General features: G+C 38.4%; 1 protein-coding gene across 12 annotated transcripts in view; it reads right to left on the minus strand.

Annotated features, from left to right (window-relative positions):
* SLC38A1 (solute carrier family 38 member 1) overlaps window positions 1–27,541 on the minus strand; it is an 89,457-nt gene that overhangs the window by 45,734 nt on the left and 16,182 nt on the right. For 7 of the 12 annotated variants that reach the window (XM_055250859.2, XM_055250858.2, XM_063620205.1 and 4 more), the window contains exons 2-5: window positions 17,349–17,465; window positions 13,807–14,021; window positions 3,722–3,797; window positions 3,310–3,425 (exon numbers count right to left, since the gene is read on the minus strand). In XM_055250859.2, the coding sequence (XP_055106834.1) occupies window positions 3,310–3,425; window positions 3,722–3,797; window positions 13,807–13,928 (314 nt within the window). In that variant the 5' untranslated portion in view covers window positions 13,929–14,021; window positions 17,349–17,465. Of the gene's footprint in view, window positions 1–3,309; window positions 3,426–3,721; window positions 3,798–13,806; window positions 14,022–17,348; window positions 17,466–19,796; window positions 19,892–27,541 lie in introns of all 12 variants that reach the window. The other 5 variants (XM_063620207.1, XM_063620206.1, XM_063620208.1 and 2 more) reach the window with 1 other exon arrangement.

Below are 27,541 nucleotides of genomic sequence, written 5' to 3' on the forward strand. Positions count from 1 at the left end.
ACAGCAAAATCCAGATTGTGGAAAACTTTACACAAATGGCCCTGTTTCTTAAATAAATGGCACAGAATAAAAGGAGAGAAATGGGAAAATATAAATTAAAAAAGACTTAAAATACATATCAACCAATTGCACTGTGTGAACCTTATCTGAGTACTGATTTGAACAACCCTTATGTTTGAAAACATAACATAATCAAAGCAATTTAAATGCTGATTGTATATTTGATGATATTAGGGAACTGTTGTCGACTTGTTTCTAGGTATGACATATTGAGTTAAAAGAGTCCTTACATTTTAGAGATATATATAAAATATTTAGGGATGAAATAATAAAATAGCTGAGATTTGCTTCAAGACAATCTTGGTGGCGAACTGACTAAAACAACCATCCATAGAAGGAAGGAAACATAAAAATCTTTTTCCACTATTCTCTCTACTGCACGTTTTAAATTGTTCATAATGCAGGAAAAAAACTATCATTAGAATCCTCAGGGAAGATACTGAAATCATGAAACAGAACCAAAATAATATTAAAAAGAAACATTCTTAGAGTTTTTAAGCTCCTATAAATAAAAAATAATAACAGAAATAAAACATTCAATAAAAAGGGGAAAAATTGAGGACATATCCCCAAAATTACAGTGAAACATTATAGAAATGAAAATAAAGGAAAGATTAAAAAACTTAGAGGACTAGTCTAGAAGGTCCAAAATCTGGGGGTAATAGGAATTCATCAACACAATAATGTAAAAAAAATTCTCCAAACTGAAGGCCATGGATTTCTTTCTTTTTTTTTTTTTTTTTGAGACAGAATCTTGCTCTGTCCCTCAGGCTGGACACGATCTCAGCTCACTGCAACCTCCGCCTCCTGAGTTCAACCGATTCTCCTGCCTCAGCCTCCTGAGTAGCTGGGATTACAGGTGCCCGCCCCCACACCCAGCTAATTTTTTGTATTTTTAGTAGAGATGGGGTTTCACCATGTTGGCAAGGCTGGCCAGGCTGGTCTCAAACTGCCAGGTGATCCACCGGCCTCAGCCTCCCAAAGTGCTGGGATTATAGGCATGAGCCACTGCGCCCAGCCAAGACCATGGATTTCTAAAAGAAAAGATTGTACCCAATGCCTGACACAATTGATGAAAACAGGCCCACATCAAGGCATGTCATTGTGAAACTGCAGGATATTGGGAACTAAGAGATTTGACAAGTTTCCAAAAAAAAAAAAAAATTAACAAAACCTGGCTATATATAAAAGATCAGGAATCAGAAGCATGTAGGACTTCACAACAGAAAAAAGCTAGAAGGAAATACAGCAATACCTTCAAAATTCTGAAGGAAAATTATTGCTAGTATAAAGTTCTATATGCAACCAAACTACCAATCAAAGGTAAAAGTAGAATAAAAATATTTTTCTGAAATAAAGGTCTCAAAAATTTTATTTTCAGTCACCTTTTCTGAGCAATAACAGCACATAAGTAAATCCAGAAAGAAGAATAAATGGAATATAGGAAACAATGGATCTAGCAAAGAAGAGAGGTAGAGGAAATCTCCAGAAGGGTGATCAAGAGAGATTGCGAAATTAAAGCTACCCTTTATGCCTCAGTTTCCTTATCTGTGAAACAGGAAATTAATGCTAGCAGCACTTCGTAGAGTTATTGTAAGGATTCTGCATAAAACAGAGTAATGCCTGGCACTACTAGATGCTACTTGTATCTCTTGTAGAGATACAAGAATTACTGTTGTTACAGTCATCAAAGAATTGACTTTTTACACTAGGTGAATTTATAACTTGATATATTGCGATAACTTTTAAAAAAAGAAATCAATGTAATACACATTCTGAACTGAACATATTCCCAGCTTTGGAATGACTGAAAATAGTCACAGAACCATAGCGTTTTGGAGGTTGGCCTGGTTCTGAAATTTTCTTGCACAATTTCCTTGTTTTGAAGAGGAAGGAACTGAAGCTCAGAGTGGCTAAGAAACTTGCTTAAAACTACATAGCCATTTAGAAGAGGAGATGGGAGTAGCACTCAGGTGTCTCGTGTAAATGCACTGAAAACCAGAAGTGTAGCTCCTCAAGCAGTCTACTATCCTCAGAGAGTCAGAATTTCACATATACCCAAAAAAATCACCATAGAAATATGTTGTCCAATTCTGCCATATTACCCTAAAACCTGGCACTCAGCTCAAGTGGAAAGGCAACTTACAAAGATGCATTCAGAAAGATCAAGAGAGGAGGCTAGAGTTAGGTTCACTGAATTAGGCTGACAATATGGAAGACAATGTATCGAATTCACCATCTTACACAGTCTTTTAATTTTAGAAAGGACACGTTAGTTTACACACAAAAAAATATTAATGCCTAACACAGAGCAGCATGGATGGGCATTTCTGTTCCTGGAGTAATGGAATGGGCAGTAATATTCTTTTATCTGAGTTTTTGATGCGTTTTTTGAAAGGATATCCACAGTTTGTAGGATTAGTAACCATTTAGGTCACTGCTCTAAGGAAATGATGCTCCTGTCAAAATGACATGGCAACAAGGACTATCTAGCCAGGGCAATGAAAAGCATGAGTTTCAAGTCAGGGAACAAAAGGCAAGATCCTCGGAGAAGTGCTTTCTCCCTCACCTCACCACTGACACTCGTGTGACATTTGAGAGGGAATTAGGCTGGGCGAGAATTTTCTTAGTACAAATTATATCATCTCTCTTAATCTTGTTCCAACTAAAAATAAGCCCTCCATACATTTGCAGAAAGTCCCATTCAACAGTTTGAGATAAAGTTATTTAAAAAGAAAATTGCCCATTTTCTTTTCATTGAATCTCAGTGGGAAAGTACATGCTAATTTCTCATCTTCAAAACACTGAAAATTTCTATGCTTCTTGAACATTTATTACAAACAAATTTGTAATTGCCCTTTGATGTAGTACACACTTCACAGCAATCCAAATGCCAAAGTGGTGACTGGCTGCGGTTAAACACCTCTTAATATTTTAAATGAGATTTAAAGTCACAGGTAGACTGCAAAAATACCAAAAAAAAGTTATTTTCAAATGTTTTAATCCTTTTCACAAATGCTTATTTCAGTATTTTTGATTAATAAAAAGATTTCCTCCTTCCTCTTTGTTGTAAGCATTAGGTACATTTTGGAAAATCACTCAAGCAATAAATATCAAAGTATGTACTTGTAACTTAGCCAAGCTAATAAAAAAACTATTTATAAATATTTCACATTTCTTCTGTGTAATAAAAGAAACATACAAAAAGTTCAGTTTTAAAATGGAAAGTACTGGCACGTCAATACTCACAGAAAAAGTAGGATTCCAGTGTTTGCCAGGGCAAAGGCGAGTCCCAAAATCCCACTGCCCATAATGGCGTTGCTTAGGTTAAAAACAGACATGCCTAAGGAGGTTGTACCTGGAATCTGAACAAACAAACAAACATTGACACTAAGCAAAATAATCCCCAAGAAAGTGCATCAAGCCAAAGCCTTTAATGCACTCTCAGGAACCAATATGGAAGTAAAATTCAAGAAAATCCATTCTTAAGTTACCTAGTTATTTCCTTGAATGGATTTCAAGAGAAAATACATAAAGTATGAGGAATATCCTGGTGAATACAGGTAGTTATGCTTTTGGTATTATGCTACTTGAATTAAAAAGATTTGTCCCAATTTATATGATTAAAAAAATAAGCATACTTCATTATAATGATACTTACATACTCATCACACTTCTTTTTTTCCAAATGGCTGTTTGTGAGACTTCTTCTACTTTCACGATCAGAAATAAACTTGCTGTAAAGACATGCGTAATATATTTAACCTTATGATAATGATTTGAAGCTTGACATCTTTACTAAATGATATACTACTCACCAAAACATACATGAACATTCACCAATCAGCTCTCTAAGAGTTTACAGCCCTATTCAACCACCAACTCCCTCCACTTTTTTTTTTTTTTTGCCATTATGAGTTGTCTATATTCTCGTTTTACCAAATGAACGATAAGTGCCCCAAAGGCAGGTACTTTGCCTCATTCATTTTTATATCCTGCACTCTACCTAGTACAAAACAATGCCAATAACAGGTGCTCATCTTGAGATGAAATGAAAGACAACCATAAGTCAAAAACAGCTATACATTTTGAATCATTTTAATAATAAACTTAAACACTATATACAACATAAATTAATTTTTGTATAGTTTTTCCCTAAGTGGAAAATTAGATAATATCAAGACTACTATAAACCTGGTATTTAAAAGGATACTAGAGGCAAGTTTTGTTTTGAGCTCAGGTTCTTGGACTACAAAACTGTTAAATAGAAATTCCCTCTCCCTTGCAGAAAAGAAAACAACTGTTTCACCACCAAACATTCCTTCGGCACCTGCTATATGCAAGTCACTGGAACAGGCACTGGGGAGACATGGGGGTAGGTAATAAGTGATGCAAACAGGAGGCTACGGGAGTTCAGACTAGGAAATTACCGTGGGGAGGCAAGGCATATGGTTGATGGTGAAGATCAGAGCCAAGGCTTTAAGAAAGCAAGGGACTTAGAACTTGAATTCAAATCCTCACTATCTCTGAGGAACTGAGCATGCTACCTTAGTTTCCTCATCTGGGAAACAGAAGTTAACACTATTACATTATCTTATCAAGTTATTGGGAGACTTAAATGAGAGAGCACATGTTAAACATCAGTCCAGCACCTGGCACAGAGTAACAGCAATAGATGTTAGACAGTCCTCTCCATGGGGAAAATGGGACTTGAGATGGGAACAATTCAGCCAGGCTAAATGGAGTAAATGATGTACAAATATACAGAAGTAAGAATTTAAAATGCTTTAAGAATCATCAAATATATTCAGGATGACTATCAAAACTTTATAGCCTAAATTTCTAATTTAAAAAATTATCCAACAAATTATTTTGTCAAAGAAAAGTCCAACAACAGATGTTGGTGAGGATGTGGAAAAAAAGGAATGCTTATACACCATTGGTGGGAACTTATATTAAGACAGTCTCTGTGGAAAACAGTATGAAGATTCCTCAAAGAACTAAAAATAGAACACCATTCCATCTAGCAATCCCACTACTGGGTATCTACCCAAAGGAAAGGAAACTATTATATCAAAAAAAACCTGCATTCATATATTTATCACAGTACTGTTCACCATAGCAAAGTCATGGAATCAACCTAAGTGTCCATCAACAGATGACTGGATAAAGAAAATAGAGTGTCGATGTATACCACGAATACTATATCACCATAAAAAATAACAAAATCATGTCTTTTGCAGCAACGTGAGTAGAGCTGAAGGTCTATATGAAATGACTCAGGAACAGAACATCAAAACCTGAATGTTCTTACTCATAAGTGGGAGCTAAACAATGGGTCCACGTGGACATAGAGAGTGAAATAATAGACACTGGAGACTCCAAAGAAGGGGAAGGTGGGAGGGGGCAAGGGATGAAACACTATCCAATGGGTACAATGTTTACTATTTTAAAAGCCCAAACTTCACCACTACGTACTATATTTGTGTAACACAACTGGACTTGTACCTCCTAAATCTATAAAAATAAAAAATTAAATGAAATTAAAAGTCCATGCATAGGCAAACTGCTGCATATATTAGTAAGATATGTTAAGGATGCTTTCTGGCTCTTCTAGTCTGGAAATTCAATTACCTGATCATGGTTAGAACTAACGACAGTGAATTTTGCATTAATAAATATAAAACCACTTGAACTGGACTAGTTTAATGAAGCAATGATGCATGCCTATTTAAACTGTACATTAGATTTTAATATACTTTTTTCTGAGACAGAGTCTCACTCAGTCACCCAGGCTGCAGTGCAGTTGTACAATCTCCACTTCCCAGGCTCAAGTGATTCTAGTGCCTCAGCCTCCCAAGTAGCTGGGATTACAGGTATGCACCACCACGCCCAGCTGATTTTTGTATCTTTAGTAGAGACGTGGTTTTGCTATGCCAGCCAGGCTGGTCTTGAACTCCTGGCCTCCCAAAGTGTTGGGATTACAGGCATGAGCCACCGCAACCGGCCTCATACACTTTTTTCAATGATGCTATATTTCACAATAAAACATTTTTAAATGAAACATATGTATCATTGATGTTGATTTTATTCATTGACGTTTTTCATCTTTATCCAAGGGATCTGGTTCTTTCAGGCATTATTTCTCCAAGTTTGTGTTATTTCAAACAAAATAACCAAAGTTAGGCAATACACTTATTACAAACTTGCTCTGGGATCATCGCTTGGTATAAGTTATACAATCTGTGGACACTGCTTTTGGCTAGGACTTACTGGGGATCAAAATGATGTGGAAGAAAAACCTTGGTCTCTTGAAACACAGGAGCTGACATTCGGCCAAGGAGAGACCATACCAGCTAACACCAGTATAGGAACGTCAGGCTGTGCAGATTAAGATGAGGTAAGGAGTCCAGAGAAGGAAAAAACCAGCACAGACTGGGATTAGCCAGAGGAAACTAAAAGACAAAAGCCTAAGTAATAATATAGAATGTTCTTAGCAAGAGATTGACATAATAAAAGCAATATATTTGCAGGCAAACTCTGGTGGTTGTATATAGCATTGCTGCTAATAACTGGTTTGGCTTTTCTTTTGTCTTTAACATTTTGAATCTTTCCACAGAACTAAGGTTTACAGATCTGGCTGCAGAACAGCAGGGGAAAGCAGCCTTCCCTTTCACACAGGCCGCCCTAAGAAACGTGGGGACTGGACTTTCCAAAATGAAATTGAGTCAAAATATTTAAGTGTTGTTGTCAAAAGACTATACAGTGTCTCTTGGTATTTGTAGGGGATTGGTTCTAGGATACCCCTCTCTCTTCTGCAGATACTAAAATCCAAGGATGCTCAAGTCCCTAACTTAAAATAGTTACAGAATTTGCATATAACCTATGCATATCCTCCTGTATACTTTAAGTCATCTCTAGACTACTTATAATACCTAATACAAATGCTAGGTAAATAGCTGTTATACTATATTTTTAAATTTGCATTTTTTAAATTGTTGTATTGTCAATTTGTGTTTGTTTTCTCAAATATTTTCAATCCTGAGTTGAATCTGCAGTTGCAGAACCCAAAGATATGGGCAGCCAACTGTATTTCGTCAGGCTAATTTTATTATTATTATTATTATTATTATTTTAGAGACAAGTTCTTGCTTTGTGGCCCAAGCTGGAGTGCAGTGACACAATCATAGCTCACTGTAACCTGGAGCTCTTAGGCTCAAGTAATCCTCCTGCCTCAGCCTCCCAAGTAGCTGGGACTACGGGCACACACCACCACGCCCAGCTTATCTTTTAAAAAAAATTGTGTAGGGATAGAGTCTTGCTATGTTGCCCAGGCTGGTCTCGAACTCCTTGGCTCAAGTGATTCTTCCAACCTCGCCTTCCCAAAGTACTGGGATTACAGGTGTGAGCCACTGTGCTTGACCTAATCTGGCTAATTTTCATAACCAACTCACGTCTACTAAGTCTATCCAGCAGTTTCCCTTTGCCTTTCTTGTGGAGGGACTTGTTTCCCAGAGAGAATTTCCATTACATTTAAATTAATAGAAAAGCCTAAACATTTTCAAACAAACCAAACAAAACACCAATAAACTGCCTGTTATGGAAGATCTAAATTCCAGGCCTGGTAACACTCCCCTGGGTTGGTAGCAAAGCATAGGTGAGCAGAGAAGAAAGAGATCCAGGCACTGTGACATGAGGGGGCATTCAGCCAGGTCAAACATTGTACAGTTGAAGCAGATAAAGAATAAGTCCCTGTATGACTGCCAGCTGTTTCCTGCAGAACTTCTGCATAATGAGAATAATGATGCTGACTGACAGAGCTATTTTAATGAGTAACCGTTAAATAAGCACATTAAAACACATTATTTGTAGAGTGTCTCCTTGATTCTGTCTCTTTCAGTCTACTTTCTGCAACAAGACTTAATAGGTTTTCCCAAAAATCTTCACTGCCTCCCCCACTGAATAAGCTTCAAGCACAAATTCCTCACCCTGCAATTCCAGGTACTACTTAATTTGATTTTGCCTCAGTGTTCCAATCTTAGCTCCCACTGCTCCTCCTGAGAGGGGCTGAGGGCTGAGATACGACCAGGGCATTCTGAGAGCAGAGAATGAAAAACAAGATGGCAGTAGGAATTCACTTTCCCTTGAGGAGGTCCTCTTTCTTCCTCTCAGCCAATCTTTCCCTATCAGTTCAAAACCCTCATCATCCACAAGTCTTCCACACTCTGGTTTGGAACTTTTGGACTGTGACCTACTTATTACTTTATCTGTACCACATTCTGTCAACACTGAACTCATCTTGAATTGTGGTTGTCCGGTGCTGTCTCTCAGCTCCTTCTAATATGTACCTACCCACACATTAGCAACTCAGAGGAGCTCTCCATGAGCTGAATATGCATCTTCTGTTTAGAAATTAGGGAGTAGCTTAAGCTGGAGGGAAATTTAGCTCAATAAGAATGAAGTACTTAAAGCCTCCCTATTCTCTTTATGATGTTTCAACTTTTTCTTCTCTTTAAGTCTTTACATCTTTGCTTTGTATTTCTTTTTTTTTTTTTTTTGAGATGGAGTCTCGCTCTGTTGCCCAGGCCGGACTGCAGTGGCGCTATCTCGGCTCGCTGCAAGCTCCGCCTCCTGGGTTCACGCCATTCTCCTGCCTCAGCCTCCCGAGTAGCTGGGACCACAGGCGCCCGCCACCACACCCGGCTAATTTTTTGTATTTTTAGTAGAGACGGGTTTTCACCGTGTTAGCCAGGATGGTCTTGATCTCCTGACCTCGTGATCCTCCTGCCTCAGCTTCCCAAAGTGTTTGCTTTGTATTTCTATACATTTAAAAAATATATAAAACTAACTTTTTGTAATGGAAAATTCCATTCAAAATAACTAGGTCAAGCAGCTTATCACAAGTTTCTGTTATCTCACCATTTAAAAGATGCATTTGCTTATTAAAAAGCACATGACCTCCGGCAATATAATTGATGTAATATTTCTCTTTATTGACGTAAAATATGCTATGGAAGAAGGTGCCTTTGACCTGTTATCTCAGGATGATAAAGTATTATTTAAAAAAGAGTTCTCACTGGGTGTGTCTGTACCCATAAAACAGTATTTAATTAACCATTAGGTAGCCAATTGCTCTGTGAACAAACAAAACAAAACAAACTCTACAATGGGTGATTGGGTGACCTGAACAGACAAAGCCTTAAAAAATGATGTAAGCTGTTATACTGAGGTACATTGTGAAGAGAGGCAAGCAACAGAAAGCTGTTATTTAAAACCAGAAACAAATCAACAGTAACAATCTAATTAAGGATGAGTTGTACAACAGAAAGATAATCTTCCTATTTTAATCTCTTACCAATCAGGTTCTTACTAGATTATACTGTTTCCTCTGAGAATTCATAACATAAAAGAGATGAGTGGTTGAACTTAAATGACCTTTTCTACTCCTTTCTCTGAAATGCTAACATTGTATTAAAAAGGAGAATAAAATGAAAGGGAAGAAGCAAGTAACAAAGAGATTGGAAAACATGAAAAGGGAGAATTGAAGAAACAGGAATCTAAAGAGAAGAGAAGACTGAGAGGTAAGCAAAGCCTTATTTGATGGACAAATTCCACTGAAAATAGGAAAAAAAGACTTTAATTGTAACAGGAGAAATGAAAGCAAGAGAAGAATTTTCTGACATGAAAATTGAATATAGAAAGATGTTATGGTATCTTCTTCCCTAAGGTATAGAAAACATAGAAGAAGAGGGATAACTTTTCAAGGGTCCTCTCAAGTGATAAAAATTTAGCCCACAAACTCCAAAAGATATATAAAGACAAGTGGATTCAGGGTGTAGTGACAAGAGTTGCCTCGAATTCTTTTAAAAACAAATCTTAATGAAATACTCTCAAATTTTGTTAAATAGTTCCTGGGTCATAATAGCAATAAGTATACAGAAAGAACAATAGCAGATAAATATTAAAATACATGCATATTTGTCTGGATACACTAGAATAATCTACTAATGTTTCACCAAATTTAAGGTGGCAATAACCAGCAATCATCCAAAACCTAGAGCAATGTCATTGCTTCTCGAGGTGGAGAAGAAAGAAGTGCTTGCCAAAGAAAGGGGACTGCATTTTTACTGATAGACTTTTCCCATACTAAGAGGCTTACTATTGCCAGACACTGTGCCAGGTACTTTACATGGATTTCCTCATTTATTTTCACAATAATTATATGTGGTTGGTATTATTTTTAGCCCCAGTTTGGAAAAATTAAGTAACTTGACCAAAGTTACATTACTATTAACCCATTTATGCCAGAGGTTGCAATTTTCTTTGTGCAAAAAATTAGACCTTGGCAATGACCTTGAGCAGTAGGATATAAATAAGTCCCACAAGCTTAGCGTTCCAATAATGGAACACTAGGTATAAATGGGCTACCTAACCTGTTGTGGCAGGATTTGAATATAAGCAGGCTAAGTGCAGAGCCTATGTTCTTAACCTACAGATAATAGTGCATTAAACATTCCCCAACAATCCCATGAGGAAAGGTATTATTATTATCCCCATCTTAAAGGGATGGGATTGAGGCTCAGAGCACAAGATCAATAAGATCTATGATAGAGCCAGGATTCAATGCAAGTCTAAATCCAAAGCCATGTACTTTACTCTCTCTCTCAGTCAACACATAATTTGTAATGTCCACCCTGTAGACATTACCTAGACACTAGGATAGGCAGTCCACCCTGCCTAGACACTAGGATAGGCAGAAGGAGTATAAAGATGATTAAGACAGTCCCTTCTCACAACAAGTTCACATTTAGAGGAAGAGTCTAGAGCTTTCTACTCAAAGTTTGGTTCATGGACCAGCAGTTATGGGCATCACCTGGGAATTTGCTAGAAATCAGAATTGCAGGCCCTACCCCAGACTTACTGAATCAGAATCTGCATTTAACAAGGTTTCCAAGTGTTTCATACACACATTAAAACACCAGTTGGCAGCACTGGTCTAATGGATATTTTCAAAGGTATTGCCATTCCAGGTATAGGTTTCTATGACCACAACCCCAAAATTTGGGCATGAAATAAAACAACTGAACTGGAATAAGGGCAGGTGTCTGAATGCTCAAATGACTCTACTCTTATTTTCAACCAAACTTAAAAGAATAAAAGGTTCTTATTGTATCCAATTGCGAAGTTTCCAGGCAGAGCTATCAGCTAGATGCCAAGTAGCACACCATCAATGTTTGTTTTCAACATTTTCTCCAGCTTGCTAAAAGTTCACTGTTTGGGGAGAAGCAGTTTTCTTAGATTCATATAATTGGACCTACCTTCCTCCCACAAATTTGAGAAAACCGCAGGAAGAATGAGGGGTATTTAGGTGTAGTTTTTGCAGGAATCATGGACTACTAAAATATGCCAATACAGTAAGCCAGATAACCCAGTAGGGACCTTCAATAAAATTGGCAAGGGTCTTTTTCTTTATTAGCTTCATCCTATAACATGTTGTTTTTCAATTGTCTTAGAGCCAGAAATGAAACAAGAGTCATGAACTGAGTCAGAGAAGGAGCGGAAATAAAGAAAAAAAAAAAACCCAAAAGACTCATCACACTGCATTTGCAATACAGGAATCAAAAGCCAACAGACCTCCCTCTGTACCAACGCTTGCCCTGGTTGGAGCCTATAGGGAAGTGAGCTCATCCAGGCAAGATGCCTAAGTCGCGGATGAGAATCGATGTTTCTCCCATCTACTGCAAGTGGTAATCATCTAAAAACTTGACATTTTTAGTAAGTGACACTTTTAAAAATCAAGTTCAGATTCTAAACTGACTATTATAAATGACTCCCACCTTTAAGGCCCTTGAGGTTTGGATTGCTTTGATAATGGATTGCTTTGATAATTTTATAAAACCACATGTCCTACTTGTGGTGAGAATTCCTTTCACTGTTCAGTGGAGGTCAGCAGGGACTACTGAACTGTCCAGGAGTACAGCACATAAAATGGCCCTGGAAGCATTTAATAGAACTATTAAAGACTAGCTTTTTACCAATGCCCAAGCATTATAACCAGAGGGAGGAGGGTAGAGTAAAAATACACAAATTTTAGACAGACCTGTGTGTACCCTTGGATAAGTTATTTTCTTCCTCTGAAACTTAGTTTCCTTATTTGTAAAAGGAAATTTTACATTTTTCTCATTTGCAGAAGAATACCTGCTGTGCATGGAAGTTATAAGGATATGTGGTAGCATATGTAAAATACCTGGCACTCAAGAAATGGGTATTATTATTAAGAATTACTCAAAAAAGATGAAAGAAGTAAGTACACTTGAGTCCCATAGTAAGAAACATCACCTAGCACAGTTGACCATACTTGGATAATAATGAGGAAAAATGTCTGAGTTGGGGACTTAACCTCCAAGAACATTTAAAGGAGGAAAAAAGGAGAACATCTGTATTAATAAATGATGGTAGCTAAATCCTATGCTGGGCTTTTAATCACATACTTTATCAGAATGTAGACTATCAGAAATGATTTCTACAAAGGTGCCTGGTTAGTTGACATAATGTTCTTATCCTCTTCCATCCCAATTTCCTTTTGACCCTCCCAAAGCATAACATTGTAGGTGTTCTAACAGTCCTGCATATGTCACTCTCTTCTCCTAATCTTTCAGGAGGCTGTGCCGCTAACTCTCAAGCTGGAGGCTTCCTGCTAAGCCAGCTAGACAATCAGTGGGTCTAAGAATGCCCCAAATCATTTTTTTAAAAAGACATTTGGTTCTACTCTTGTGATGTAAGGAATAACGACCCAAGGGTTGGAACGACTTGCCTGAGGACACAGCTAGTGGCTGGGAGCTTCCAGGCCAGCACTCTTCCTACCCTGACCCTCTACGTCTTCCCCATTGCTTCTCTCCTCAGTCGTGGTCGCTTTCCTTCTCTTTTTCTTTTATGTACTATGTCTCTATTATAGTTCCTCACAGAGTCATTTGGGCTCAACCATTATTATTATTTAAAATCCATACTACAAATGATGCTTATAAGGATGATACTCTTGTAGTTTAACACAGATTCATCAGCAAATGCAACTTTGACCATTTCTTGATTAAAATATGTACAGATGACTGTAGTACACATTTGGATATGGGATGCAGTGAAATTCCAGTAGTCTGTTTAATTCATAACAGAGCTTGGTTGGGGTTCAAGGCATTCATATATTTTTATTAGTCTCAATTGAAAGATTTTAAAAGATGAATAAATTACTTTCCTATTTGCTTCATCTGCTATTGCAGACTATGCCCAACAGATGTCACATAAGAAATTCAAATTGCATCTTCAAATGGAACATAACTTTAGTAATGAATAATTCAACAGAATAACTAAAAACCAGAATAATTTTTAAAGCCATTTCTTTTTCTTTACTTTTTTTTTTTTTTTTTTTTTCCAAGACAGAGTTTCACTCTGTGGTCCAGGCTGTAGTGCAGTGGCATGATCTCCGCTCACTGCAACCTCTGCCTCCCAGGTTCAAGCGATTTTCCTGCCTCAGCCTCCCAAGTAGCTGGGACTACAGGCATGCGCCACCACGCCTGGCTAATTTTTTGTATTTTTAGTAGAGACGGGGTTTCACCATGTTGGTCAGGCTGGTCTCGAATTCCTGACCTCAAATGATCCACCCACTTCGGCCTCCCAAAGTGCTGGGATTACAGGCGTGAGCCACGAGCCATTTCTTTCACTGGATAGAAGTGTTAGTGGAAAAATACTCACCTATTTATCTGACCATTTTCTACTTCGGTGAAATCATTGGAGTCATTGCTAATGTTATCATCCTCAGGCACTGTCATGTTTTGCAACTCAGTTAATTCGAGTCCACTTTTGAAATGCATCATGATTAGAAAGTATCTGTAGTTTGAAAATTAGTCCAAATTTCTCCTGTTCTGAGTGTATTTATAAGTAGATACCAAAATGGAAGCTTGACACCCCTAAAATATAGCAAAATAAAAAAATAACTAAACATATGAAATGCTACTGATTAAAAATAAATTACCACAAATAAACAAGTAGTTAATTTACTGATTATACAACTTTTACATGTTGCTACTAGATGCATTAAAGCAATCTTTGTCTATCAAGTTATGGAGGTGTATCTAAATTTTATGCCTTTTATAGATTTCCTTCCATTTTTAACTATACAGTGAATCATGCCCCATAATCTTACCGATCAGGTTTTTAAGAATATCATGTTAGCTGTAGGTAACAGAGACCCCCTTTTATGATATGAAGCAGTGTTGTCGTTGTTGTTGTTCTTTGAGATGGAGTTTCACTCTTGTTGCCCAGGCTGGAGTGCAATGGCACAGTCTCGGCTCACTGCAACCTCTGCTTCCCTGGTTCAAGCGTTTCTCCTGCCTCAGCCTCCCAAGTAGCTGTGATTACAGGCATGCGCCACCACGCCTGGCTAAAATTTTGTATTTTTAGTAGAGACAGGTTTCTCCATGTTGGTCAGGCTGGTCTCAAACTCCTGACCTCAGGTGATCCGCCCTCCTCGGCCTCCCAAAGTGTTCAAATTACAGGCATGAGCCACTGCGCCTGGCCTGAAGCAGTGCTTTTAAAATGAAAGTGATTCAGTTATTTTAATGTGTCAGATCACAGAGCACACATATAGCTGGGTACAGACTGCACAGACACAAAAGCACCTTCGGTTTAGCAATCCCAGCTTAAAGAAAAATGCAAATCCTGGGATCAAGTACCCAACCTGGTAGTCAACCAGTAAACAACAAATTTATGTTTTGAAATTTTGCAAGTAGTGTATCCATCAACTGCAAGAGATTAAATCAATCTCTTCAATGAAATCACTTTATGTCAGGGAATTAGGGAATTAAATACTCAAAAGGATTTGGTTTAATCCAACTGCTACTATATTACTCATCAGAAATGAAAAACTTCCAGAGTTCACATTTTCTCCCATATGGATGACTGTAGTTTAAGTTTCTGAGGGATTACCCATAGTAAGTAGGGTGCAAGAAAAAGAATTTTGGGGGCACAGCAGCCTCACGAATTAAAAAGCAGATGGCTTGTCTATGGCCATGCCACCCTGAATGTGCCCAATCTTGTCTAAAAAGCAGATGGCCACAGAAGCAAATGTAACTTCGAAAGCAAGGCGTATAATGCATGGGGAGCATCACTGTGATACTCTCAGCAAAGTGATGGGGACCATGGAATGAAGCAGAATGTCAATGAGCTGGATTTTTTTTTTTAATGTCATTAGCAAATCCCCTTGGACAATGTTTTGAATTTTGTCTGATCCTAAATTCCGTAAGATGGCTGTAGCCTAGTTAAGGGTCAAACCCCAATGTGCCCAACTAAGTAGTATTTCAAGAAGCATCTTACTAATTTGTATTATTTTGAAGACCCACAGAGAGTGCCCTAGAATGATAACTTTTCCAGGCATCCCCCTCTTTTCCTCTTTCCACAGCCAGGCCACACATTATTCTTTTCATTCACACAGTCTCCTATCTAGAATACAACTTCCCCGGTTTCAGGATCCTGTAATGTGCCATAATATACACATATTTATAACATCTCACGCGTGAGGTGTTCCAGGAACACAAGTTCTAGGAACCTTGTCTTGTCTTCAGGGCAAGGTACCTCCTCAAGAAGGAGGAGAGCCAGGACAGGGAGATTTGACCCCATGACTCCTGGTCTGAGGCTGATTCCTCTAACCACAGTGGTGGTGCTAGAGACTGGCCCATCTCTGGTTGTTTCTGGTACTTTCATGCAGTGGTGATGTTTTACCACCTGCTTTATTTTGCAAAAGCTGAAATGAATTAAAATGGTTGAGCCCCACTCTTATCCCTTGGCCGTCTTTGATGAAAGCTGCCCAAATGGGCTAGACTGGGTAATTTCTAAAAGTCTTGCCACACTGACTCCCTCTTGTGTGACTATATCCCAGGCTACTGAAGTGATACTACAGGGCTGATAGAAAGTTAATTCAGTGGATGACATTTCCAATCTGGGTTAAGGAGACTTTTCTCTCTACAAAATGGAAGGAAATAGGGCACCAGACAAAAATTTTCTTCAGTAAGAAAGGATTGACTAATAATAGATCTCAAGTCTACTGTTTAAATTTTCATATTAAAAATACATATGTATGTATATATATGTGAGTGTGTGTATGCATATCACACACACACGTGCACGTGTGTAAAACTAGTAAGAAACAGAGAAGAAGGCAAAAGAATGAAAACAACAGATGAAGTCCTGGCCACTAAAATTCAGTCAATATTATGCAAATACTAGTACAAATTAATCACAAAGAATAATTTTTTATTATTATTAAATAACCTCTCTGAAACCTAACTTGTTCTTGAAAATCAAAATGGAAATTGAAGGGAAAAATTAACAAAATTAATGACACTTATTACCAAGGCTACACTTGAAAAAATAGTATCAATTCAACTTATCATATATTTATTGAGTACTAAGTGATGAAGGGATTGAAAAAGCTTGAAAAATGTTAAATGCAGAGATCTCAGGCAGCTTCACAGAAAAGTCACATTTGGATTGGACCTTGAAATTTTTTTTTCCTAATTCTAAAAGTAATACAATGCCTGGGCATGGTGGCTCACATTTGTAATCTCAACACTTTGGGATGCCCAGGCAGGCAGATCACTTAAGCCCAAGAATTTGAGACAACATGGCAAAACCCCATCTCTACAAAAAACAAACAAACAACAGAAAAAAACAAAACAACAACAAAATCAAAACAAAACATTAGCTGGGTGTGTAGCACGTGCCTGTGGTCCCAGCTACTTGAGAGGCTGTGGTGGGAGATCACCTGAGCCTGGGGAGGTCAAAACTCCACTGAAATGTGATTATGCCACTGTGCTCCAGCCTGGGCAACAGAGTGAGACCCTGTCTCAAAAAATAAATAAAAGCAACACATACTCGCTGTAGAATCTTTAGAACAGATATTGTAAAAGAAATTCTACCACCCCCAAATGGGCCACTGTTAAGATTTTTCTTCCTTTTTTCTTTTCCTTTCCTTTCTCTAGCTCCTCTTCCTTCTCTTTTTTAAGTTTAGCATTGGTGATTTTAGATTGTTTTTAGCCTACTTTTTTCACTGAGTATTATATTGTAAGCATTTTGAAGAAAAGAAGTGATTATTTTAAAAAATATTAATTATTTATTAATAAATACTAATTTATTAAAGAATAAATGAATTGATGAATTAACTAATATAGGTTTGGTAGAAAAGTTGGAAAATACAATTTTTCAAATGGAATAAAATGAGCAAAAAGAAAAAAGTTCACCTGTTATCTCAGCAAGCAGAGACGATCACTCTCTCTATATATTGTTGTATGGCCTTCCAGGGTTTTTCTATGCACATAGATATAGTGCCTGGCACACAGTAGACACTCAATAAATATCTGTCAAACGAAAGAATGAGCACAAATAAAAGATGTATACACATTTACAAAAATGGAAATTATAACAAACATTGAGTTTTTAAAACATTTTTTTCACTTAACAAGATATCATTTCCTATCCTGAGTTATGTCAGTAAGCACAGGTCTACACCGTTACTGTTGATACTTGGTTAACTCTGCCAGAAATTGACATCTAACCAGTTATTGCTGGACATTCAGACTGCTTGGTGGAGAGAAGATTGACAGATGGAGATGGGGCCTGAGCTGAGACTTCTCAGTGGAGGGAGAACATGGTCAATGGCGCAGAGGTGGGAAGTGCAGATTGAGTTCAAGAAACAAAGGACTATAGTTTCACTGAAAGACAGAAATAATCATCAGGCTATACAATTAATTAAAAGGCAGACTAGGGTCATCATGTGAAGATCTTGGTGTTAACATAACCATAATTACTATCTGTCAACATTTATAATAGGTTACAAATTACAATTTATTTAGCACAGGACATTTCTGATCCTTGCCACAACCTTGTGAGGTACTTAAGGAAGGCATCAATTTCTTGTTATGCTTATTGGTACAATTTATTAATAGTACCAATGTAAAATACATAATCTTGCTATTTATACTGCATGGTGTTATATATCAAAGGAGAGGATAAACAAAGAAACTTATCTGGCCTTAAGTCACTTAGAGCCTATTTAACCAAGCAAGACCAACACATCTAAAATGACACTGTACCTCAAAACATTTGCATGATATAGACTAAACTACATGGCAGAATGAAGAATAAGTCTGGTTCAGAGACACACATACCTACACAGTGCATACATGCATGAAGGAGGGAAGGAAGCAAGGAAGGAAAGAGGAAAGGAAAGCAGAACGGTGGAGAAATCAATGAGGCCAGGAGAGATCAGGTAAGTCTTCATTTAATAAAGAGATAGGACCTGAACTGTGTCTAACAATAGGTAATATTAGATTGGGGGAGAGGGAGGACTTTCCCTGTACCGGGGACAGTACTGGCAGCCTAATTGCTAACACTTTGTGGTGGACTGGTCCACTCAATATTTGTTCCCACCTCTTTTTAGTCCAGTTCTGTAAAGGATAGAAAGTTGAAAACTACATTTCCCACACTCCCTTGCAGCTAGGTTTCTAGATATAATTTAGATTCCACCAATGAGAGAGTCGTGGTGGCCAGAGCAAGGCATCCGCTTTGCTGGTACCATTCTAGTAGGTGCTGCAGCAGCAGGTAGCCCTGGAGACAACAGTTGTGGCTATGATTCTTGATCATCAGATTTGGCTCAAGTGATGTGTTCCTGGAGCATGCACTTGAGATAATGGCTTCCTGATTTCCAGACTTCCTGAAGGAGGCACAGATAGCATTTAACCTTAGCAAGCCAGTTGAATGTGTTGTTATGTTAATTATTCCTAGAGGCCCAGCCTAGAGCCTGCACTGCCAGTAATTTTAACAAATTTTTAGGCACTGAATTCCCTGTATTAAATCTGTTTTCCTTAGCATAAACAGATCTCTGTTAAATAAAACTAAACCCTGACTGATATCCTTAATTTTATTTCTCCCTTAAAATTTTTTTTGCTACTGGAAACTTTAAACACATGTAAAAGTAGACAATGGTACAATGAACTCCCATATACCAACTTCAATTATCAATTCAGGCCTGTCTTGTTGGATTTTTTTATGCCCACCATCACCTGGAATTATTTTGCAGCAGGTCCTTGATATCATATCATCTGTAAATATTTCAGCAAGAATCTCTAAAAAGAACCCCCTTCTTAAACAATACCACTGCATCACTATCAAACCTAAAAAATAACAAAAATTGGGTAGCACTACATATCTTGCCACATACGCTTAATTCTAAAACTTGTTATGAATCATCATTGGTTTTTTATTGTGAAGAACTAATATAATCAGACCTCTCCTAGCTCAACTCCTGAGAATCAATTATAAAAGCTAAGTCAGTGATTTTGAGAAAGTATTAGTAGACATTTCTCCAAAGAATACATAAAAATGGCCACAAGTATGTGAACGGGTGCTCAACATTATTAACCATCAGGGAAATGCAAATCCATACTGCAATGAGCTATCACCTCACAGCTCTTAGGACAGCCATTATCAAAAGTCAAGAGATAACAAGTGTTGGCAAGGGTATGGAGAAAAGGAAATCTTTGTACACTGTTGGAGGGAAGGTAGTTTGGTGCGCCATTATAGAAAACAGTATGGAGGTTCCTAAAAAAATTAAAAGTAGAACTTTACTGTTTCATATGACACAGTAATCCCACTTCTGGATATATACCCAAAGAAAATGAAATCATCACCTCATAAAGACATGTGCACTGAGCCTGGGGAGGTCAAGACTCCACTGAACTGTGATCATGGCACTGTGCTCCAGCCTGGGTAACAGAGGGAGACCCTGTCTCAAAAAATAAATAAAAGTAACACATACTCACTGTAGAATCTTCAGAACAGATATTGTAGAAGAAATTCTACCACCCCCAAATGGGCCACTGTTGAGATTTTTCTTCCTTTTTTTCTTCCTTTTTTATTTTTATTTCCTTTCTCTAGCTCTAGTTCCTCTTCCTTCTCTTTTTTAATTTAGCATTGGTGATTTTATATTGTTTTTAGCCTAGTTTTTAAATTGAGTATTGTATTGTAAGCATTTTGAAGAACAGAAGTGGATCTTTTAAAAAATATTATTTCTTGATCTCTGTCATGGTCTGTTCAAAGAGGGCCAAATAGGAACAGCTCCATTCTGCAGCTCCCAGCATGAACAAAGCAGAAGACAGGTGATAATACTGCATTTCCAACTGAGGTACCTGGTTCATCTCATTGGGACTGGTTGGACAGTGGGTACAGCCTACGGAGGGTGAGGTGAAGCAGGGCGGGGTGTTGCCTCACCCGGGAAGCGCAAGGGGTCTGGGAATTTCCCTTGTCAGGCCAAGGGAAGCTGTGACAGACTGTACATGGAAAAACAGGACACTCCCACTCAAATACTGTGCTTTTCCAAAGGTCTTAGCAAACAGCAGACCAGGAGATTGTATCCCGCACCTGGATCGGCAGGTCCCACGCCCACAGAACCTTGCTCGCTGCTAGCGCAGCAGTCTGAGATGGACTTGCCTGGCAGCAGCCCGGCAGCGGAAGGGGTGTCTGCCATTTCTGAGGCTTGAATAGGTAAACAAAGCAGCCAAGGAAGCTCGAACTGGGTGGAGCCCACCATGGCGGAGCAAGGCTTGCAGTCTCTATAGACCCCACCTCTGGGGACAGAGCACAGCTGAAGAAAAGGCAGCAGAAACTTCTGCAGACTTATACATCCCTGTCTGACAGCTCTGAAGAGAGCAGTGGTTCTCCCACCATGATGTTTGATATCTGAGAACAGACACACTGCCTCCTCAAGTGGGTCCCTGACCCCCGTTCAGCCTAACTGGGAGATACTTCCTAGTAGGGGCTGACTGACACCTCATACAAGCAGAAGCCCCTCTTGGACAAAGCTACCAGAGGAAGGATCAGGCAGCAATATTTGCTGCTCTGCAATATTTGCTCTTCTGCAGCCTCCGCTGGTGATACCTGGGCAAACGGTCTGGAAAGAACCTCCAGCAAATTCCAACAGATCTGCAGCTGAGAGACCTGATTGTTAAAAGGAAAACTAACAAACAGAGGGAAATAGCATCAACATCAGCAAAAAGGACATCCACACCAAAACCCCATCTGTAGGTCATGAACATCAAAGACCAAAGGTAGATAAAACCACAAAGATAGGGAAAAAACAGAGCAGAAAAGCTGAAAATTCTAAAAACCAGAGCGCCTTTTCTCCTCCAAAGGATGGCAACTCCTCGCCAGCAATGGAACAAAGCTGGACGGAGAATGAGTTTGACAAGTTGGCAGAAGTAGGCTTCAGAAGGTCGGTAATAACAAACTTCTCCAAGCTAAAGGAGGATGTTCTATCCCATCACAAGGAAGCTAAAAACCTTGAAAAAACATTAGACGAATGGCTAACTAGAATAAATAGTGTAGAGAAGACCGCAAATGACCTGATGGAGCTGAAAACCATGGCACGAGAACTATGTGATGCATGCACAAGCTTCAATAGCCAATTCTATCAAGTGGAAGAAAGGGTATCAGTGATTGAAGATCAAATTAATGAAATAAAGCGAGAAGAGAAGTTTAGAGGAAAAACAGTAAAAAGAAATGAACAAAGCCTCCAAGAAATATGGGACTATGTGAAGAGACCAAATCTACGTTTGACTGGTGTACATGAAAGTGACGGGGAAAATGAAACAAAGTTAGAAAACACTCTTCAGGATATTATTCAGGAGAACTTCCACAATCTAGCATGGCAGGCCAACACTCAAATTTAGGAAATACAGAGAACACCACAAAGATAGTCCTCAAGAAGAGCAACCCCAAGACACATAATTATCAGATTCACCAAGGTTGAAATGAAGGAAAAAATGTTAAGGGCATCCAGAGAGAAAGGTCAGGTTACCCACAAAGGGAAGCCCATCAGACTACGGCAGATCTCTCAGCAGAAACTCTACAGGCCAGAAGAGAGTGGGGGCCAACATTCAACATTCTGAAAGAAAAGAATTTTCAACCCAGAATTTCATATCCAGCCAAACTAAGCCTCATAAGTGAAGGAGAAATAAAATCCTTCATAGACAAGCAAATGCTGAGAGATTTTGTCACCACTAGGCCTGCCTTACAAGAGCTCCTGAAGGAAGCACTAAACATAGAAAGCAACAATCAGTACCAGCTGCTGAAAAAACATGACAAATTGTAAAGACCATCAATGCTGTGAAGAAACTACATCAATTAACGAGCAAAATAACCAACTAACATCATAATGACAGGATCAAACTCACACATAACGATATTAACCTTACATGTAAATGGGCTAAATGCCCCAATTAAAAGACACAGACTGGCAAATTGGATAGAGTCAAGACCCATAAGTGTGCTGTATTCAAGAGACCTATCTCACGTGCAAAGACACACATAAGCTCAAAATATAGGGATGGAGAAAGATCTACTAAGCAAATGGAAAGCAAAAAAAAGTAGGGGTTGCAATCCTAGTCTCGGATAAAACAGACTTTAAACAAACAAAGATCAAAAGAGACAAAGAAGGCCATCACATAATGGTAAAGGGATCAATTCAACAAAAAGAGCTAACTATCCTAAATATATATGCACCCAATACAGGAGCACCCAGATTCATAAAGCAAGTCCTTAGAGACCTGCAAAGAGACTTAGACCCCCACACAATAATAATGGGAGGCTTTAACACCCACTGTCAATATTAGACAGATCAACGAGACAGAAAGTTAACAAGGATATCCAAGACTTGAACTCATCTCTCCACCAGGCGGACCTAATAGACATCTACAGAACTCTCCCCCACAAATCAACAGAATGTGTATTCTTCTCAGCACCACATCGCATTTATTCCAAAATTGACCACATAGTTGGAAGTAAAGCACTCCTCAGCAAATGTAAAAGAACGGAAATCACAACAAACTGTATCTCAGACCACAGTGCAATGAAATTAGAACTCAGGATTAAGAAACTCACTCAAGGCCAGGCGCAGTGGCTCACGCCTGTAATCCTAGCACTTTGGGAGGCCGAGGTGGGCAGATCATGAGGTCAGGAGATCAAGACCATCCTGGCTGCCAGGTTGAAACCCCGCCTCTACTAAAAATACAAAAAATTATCCAGGTGCGGTGGCAGGTGCCTGCAGTCCCAGCTACTCGGGAGGCTGAGGCAAGAGAATCGCTTGAACCTGGGAGATGGAGTTTGCAGTGAGCCAAGATCGCGCCACTGCACACCAGACTGGGCGATAGAGCAAGACTCTGCCACAAAGAAAAAGAAAAAAGAAACTCACTCAAAACCACACAACTACATGGAAACTGAACAACCTGCTCCTGAATGACTACTGGGTAAATAACAAAATGAAGGCACAAATAAATACGTTATTTGAAGCCAATGAGAACAAAGACACATCATACCAGAATCTCTGGGACACATTTAAAGCAGTGTGTAGAGGGAAATTTATAGCACTAAATGCCCACAAAAGAAAGCAGGAAAGAGCTAGAATCAACACCCTAACATCACAATTAAAAGAACTAGAGAAGCAAAAGCAAACAAATTCAAAAGCTAGCAGAAGGCAAGAAATAACTAAGATTGGAGCAGAATTGAAGGAGATAGAGATATAAAAAAACCCTTCAAAAAAATCAATGAATCCAGGAGCTGGTTTTTTGAAAAGATCATCAGAATTGATAGACCACTAGCAAGACTAATAAAGAAGAAAAGAGAGAAGAATCAAATAGACGCAATAAAAAATGATAAAGGGGATATCACCACCGATCCCACAGAAATACAAACTACCATCAGAGAATACTATCAACACCTCTACACAGATAAACTAGAAAAATCTAGGAAAAATGAATGAATTCCTGGGCACATACACCCTCCCAACACTAAACCGGGAAGAAGTGGAATCTCTGAATAGACCAATAACAGGCTGTGAAATTGAGGCAATAATTAATAGCCTACCGAGTAAAAGAAGTCCAGGACCAGACAGATTCACAGGCAAATTCTACCAGAGGTACAAGGAGGAGCTGGTACCATTCCACCTGAAACTATTCTAATTAATGGAAAAAGAGGCAATCCTCCCTAACTCACTTTATGAGGCCATCATCATCCTGATACCAAAGCCTGGCACAGACACAACAAAAAAAGAGAATTTTAGGCCAATATCCCTGATGAACATTGATGTGAAAATCCTCAATAAAATACTGGCAAATAAAATCCAGCAGCACATCAAAAACCTTATCCACCACAATCAAATTAACTTCATCTCTGGGATGCAAGGTTGGTTCAACATACGCAAATCAATAAACCGAATCCATCACATAAACAGAACCAACAACAAAAACCACATGATTATCTCAATAGATGCAGAAAAGGCCTTTGACAAAATTCAACAGCCCTTCAGGCTGAAAACTCTCAATAAACTGGGTATTGATGGAACGTTTCTCAAAATAACAAGAGCTACTTATGACAAACCCACAACCAATATCGTACTGAATGGGCACAAACTGGAAGCATTCCCTTTGAAAACTGGCACAAGACAGGGATGCCCTCTCTCACCACTCAATTCAACACAGTGTTGGAAGTTCTGGCCAGGGCAATCAGGCAAGAGAAAGAAATAAAGGGTATTCAATTAGGAAAAGACAAAGTCAAACTGTCCCTGTTTGCAGATGACATGATTGTATATTTAGAAAATCCCTTCATCTTAGCCCAAAATCTCCTTAAGCTGATAAGCAACTTCAGCAAAGTTGAATTTCAGGAAACAAAATCAATGTGCAAAAATCACAACCATTCATATACACCAATAACAGACAGACAAACAGAGAGCCAAATCATGAGTGAACTCCCATTCACAATTGCTACAAAGAGAATAAAATACCTAAGAATCCAACTTACAAGGGATGCGAAGGACCTCTTCAAGGAGAACTACAAACTACTGCTCAACGAAATAAAAAAGGACACAAACAAATGGAAGAACATTCCATGCTCATGGATAGGAAGAATCAATATCGTGTAAATGGCCATACTGCCCAAGGTAATGTATAGATTCAATGCCATCCTCATCAAGCTACCAATGACTTTCCTCACAGAATTGGAAAAAACCTACTTTATAGTTCATATGGAACCATAAAAGAGCCCACATTGCCAAGACAATCCTAAGCAAAAAGAACAAAGCTTGAGGCATCATGCTACCTGACTTCAAACTATGCTACAAGGCTACAGTAATCAAAACAGCATGGTACTGGTACCAAAACAGATATACGGACCAATGGAACATAACAGAGGCCTGAGAATTAACACCACACATCTACAACCATCTGATCTTTGACAAACCTGACAAAAACAAGAAATGGGGAAAGGATTCCCTATTTAAGAAATGGTGCTGGGAAAACTGACTAGCCATATGTAGAAAGCTGAAACTGGATCCCTTCTTTACACCTTATACAAAAATTAATTCAAGATGGATTAAAGACCTGAGTGTTAGACCTGAAACCATAAAAACCCTAGAAGAAAGCCAAGGTAATACCATTCAGGACATAGGTATGGGCAAGGACTTCATGACTAAAACACCAAAAGCAATGGCAACAAAAGCAAAACTAGACAAATGGGATCTAATTAAACTAAAGAGCTTCAGCACAGCAAAAGAAACTACCATCAGAGTGAACAGGCAACCTACAGAATGGGAGAAAATCTACCCACCTGACAAAGGGCTCATATCCAGAATCTACAAAGAACTTAAATAAATTTTCAAGAAAAATACAAACAACCCCAACAAAAGTGGGCAAAGGATATGAATAGACGCTTCTCAAAAAAGACATTTATGGAGCCAACAGACACATGAAAAAATATTCATTATCACTGGTCATCAGAGAAATGCAAATCAAAACCACAATGAGATACCATCTCACTCCAGTTAGAATGGCGATCATTTAAAAAGTCAGAAAACAACAGAGGCTGGAGAGGATGTAGAGAAATAGGAATGCTTTTACACTGTTGGTGGGAGTGTAAATTAGTTCAACCATTGTGGAAGACAGTGTGGCAATTCCTCAAGGATCTAGAACTAGAAATACCATTTGACCCAGCGATCCCATTACTGGGTATATACCCAAAGGATTATAAATCTTGCTACTATAAAGACACATGCACACGTATGTTTATTGCAGCACTATCCACAATAGGAAAGACTTGGAACCAACCCAAACGTCCATCAATGATAGACTGGATTAAGAAAATGTGGCACATATACACCATGGAATACTATGCAGCCATAAAAAAGGATGAGTTCATGTCCTTTGAAGGGACATGAATGAAGCTGGAAACCATCATTCTCAGCAAACTATCACAAGGACAGAAAATCAAACACTGCATGTTCTCACTCATAGGTGGAATTGAACAATGAGAATAATTGGACATAGGGAGGGGAACATCACACACCAAGGCCTCTCTCAAGGTGGGGGCCTGGGGGAGGGATAGCATTATGAGAAATACCCAATGTAAATGATGAATTAATGGGTGCAGCAAACCAACATGGCACATGTATACGTATGTAACAAACCTGCACGTTGTGCACATGTACCCTAGAAATATAATATATATACCCTAGAAGTACAAAAAATATATATTCATTCTTTATTAATAAATAAATGCTAATTAATTTATTAAAAAATAAATACATGAATGAATTAACTAATATAGATTTAGTAGAAAAGTTAGAAAATGCAATTTTTCAAATGGAATAAAACAAGCAAAAAGAAAAAAGTTCACCTGTTATCTCAGCAAGCAGAGATGATTACTGTATATATATATTGTTGTATGGCCTTCCATGGTTTTTCTATGCACATAGAAATGTTCTTTCCATGTTCATTGCAGCATTATTCACAATAGCCAAGATATGGAAACAATCTAAGTGCCCATGGATGTGAATGGATAAGAAACACAGGCACATATAAAATAAAATGTTATTCAACCTTAAAAAAGAAGAGGATCTTCTCATTTGCCACAACATGGATGAATCTGGAGGACATAATGGTAAGTAAAATAAGCCAGAAACAGAAAGAAAAATACTGCATGATCTCATGTATACATGGTATCTTTTTTTGAAAAAAAAAAAAAGTCTGATATAGACTTTTTGATATAACATAGAGAATAAAACAGTTGTTATAAAGAGTTTGGGGAGGAAACGTGGAGATGTAGGTCAAAGGATATGAAGTTGCAGATGTGTAGGATGAGTAAGTCTAGGGAGCAAATGTACAACATGAGGACTGTAGTTAATACAGTTTGAGTATTCCTTACCAAAAATGTTTGGGACCAGAGGTGTTACAAGAAAGGGGTCTTGATCTGGACCCCAAGAGAGGGTTCTTGGATCTCACGCAAGAAAGAATTCAGGGCAAGCTCATGGTGCAAAGCAAAAGCAAGATTATTAAGAAAGTAAAGGAATAAAAGAATGGCTACTCCATAGACAGAGCAGCTCCAAGGGCTG

Source organism: Symphalangus syndactylus, chromosome 17, assembly GCF_028878055.3.
Source record: "Symphalangus syndactylus isolate Jambi chromosome 17, NHGRI_mSymSyn1-v2.1_pri, whole genome shotgun sequence".
Lineage (NCBI taxonomy): Eukaryota > Metazoa > Chordata > Mammalia > Primates > Hylobatidae > Symphalangus > Symphalangus syndactylus.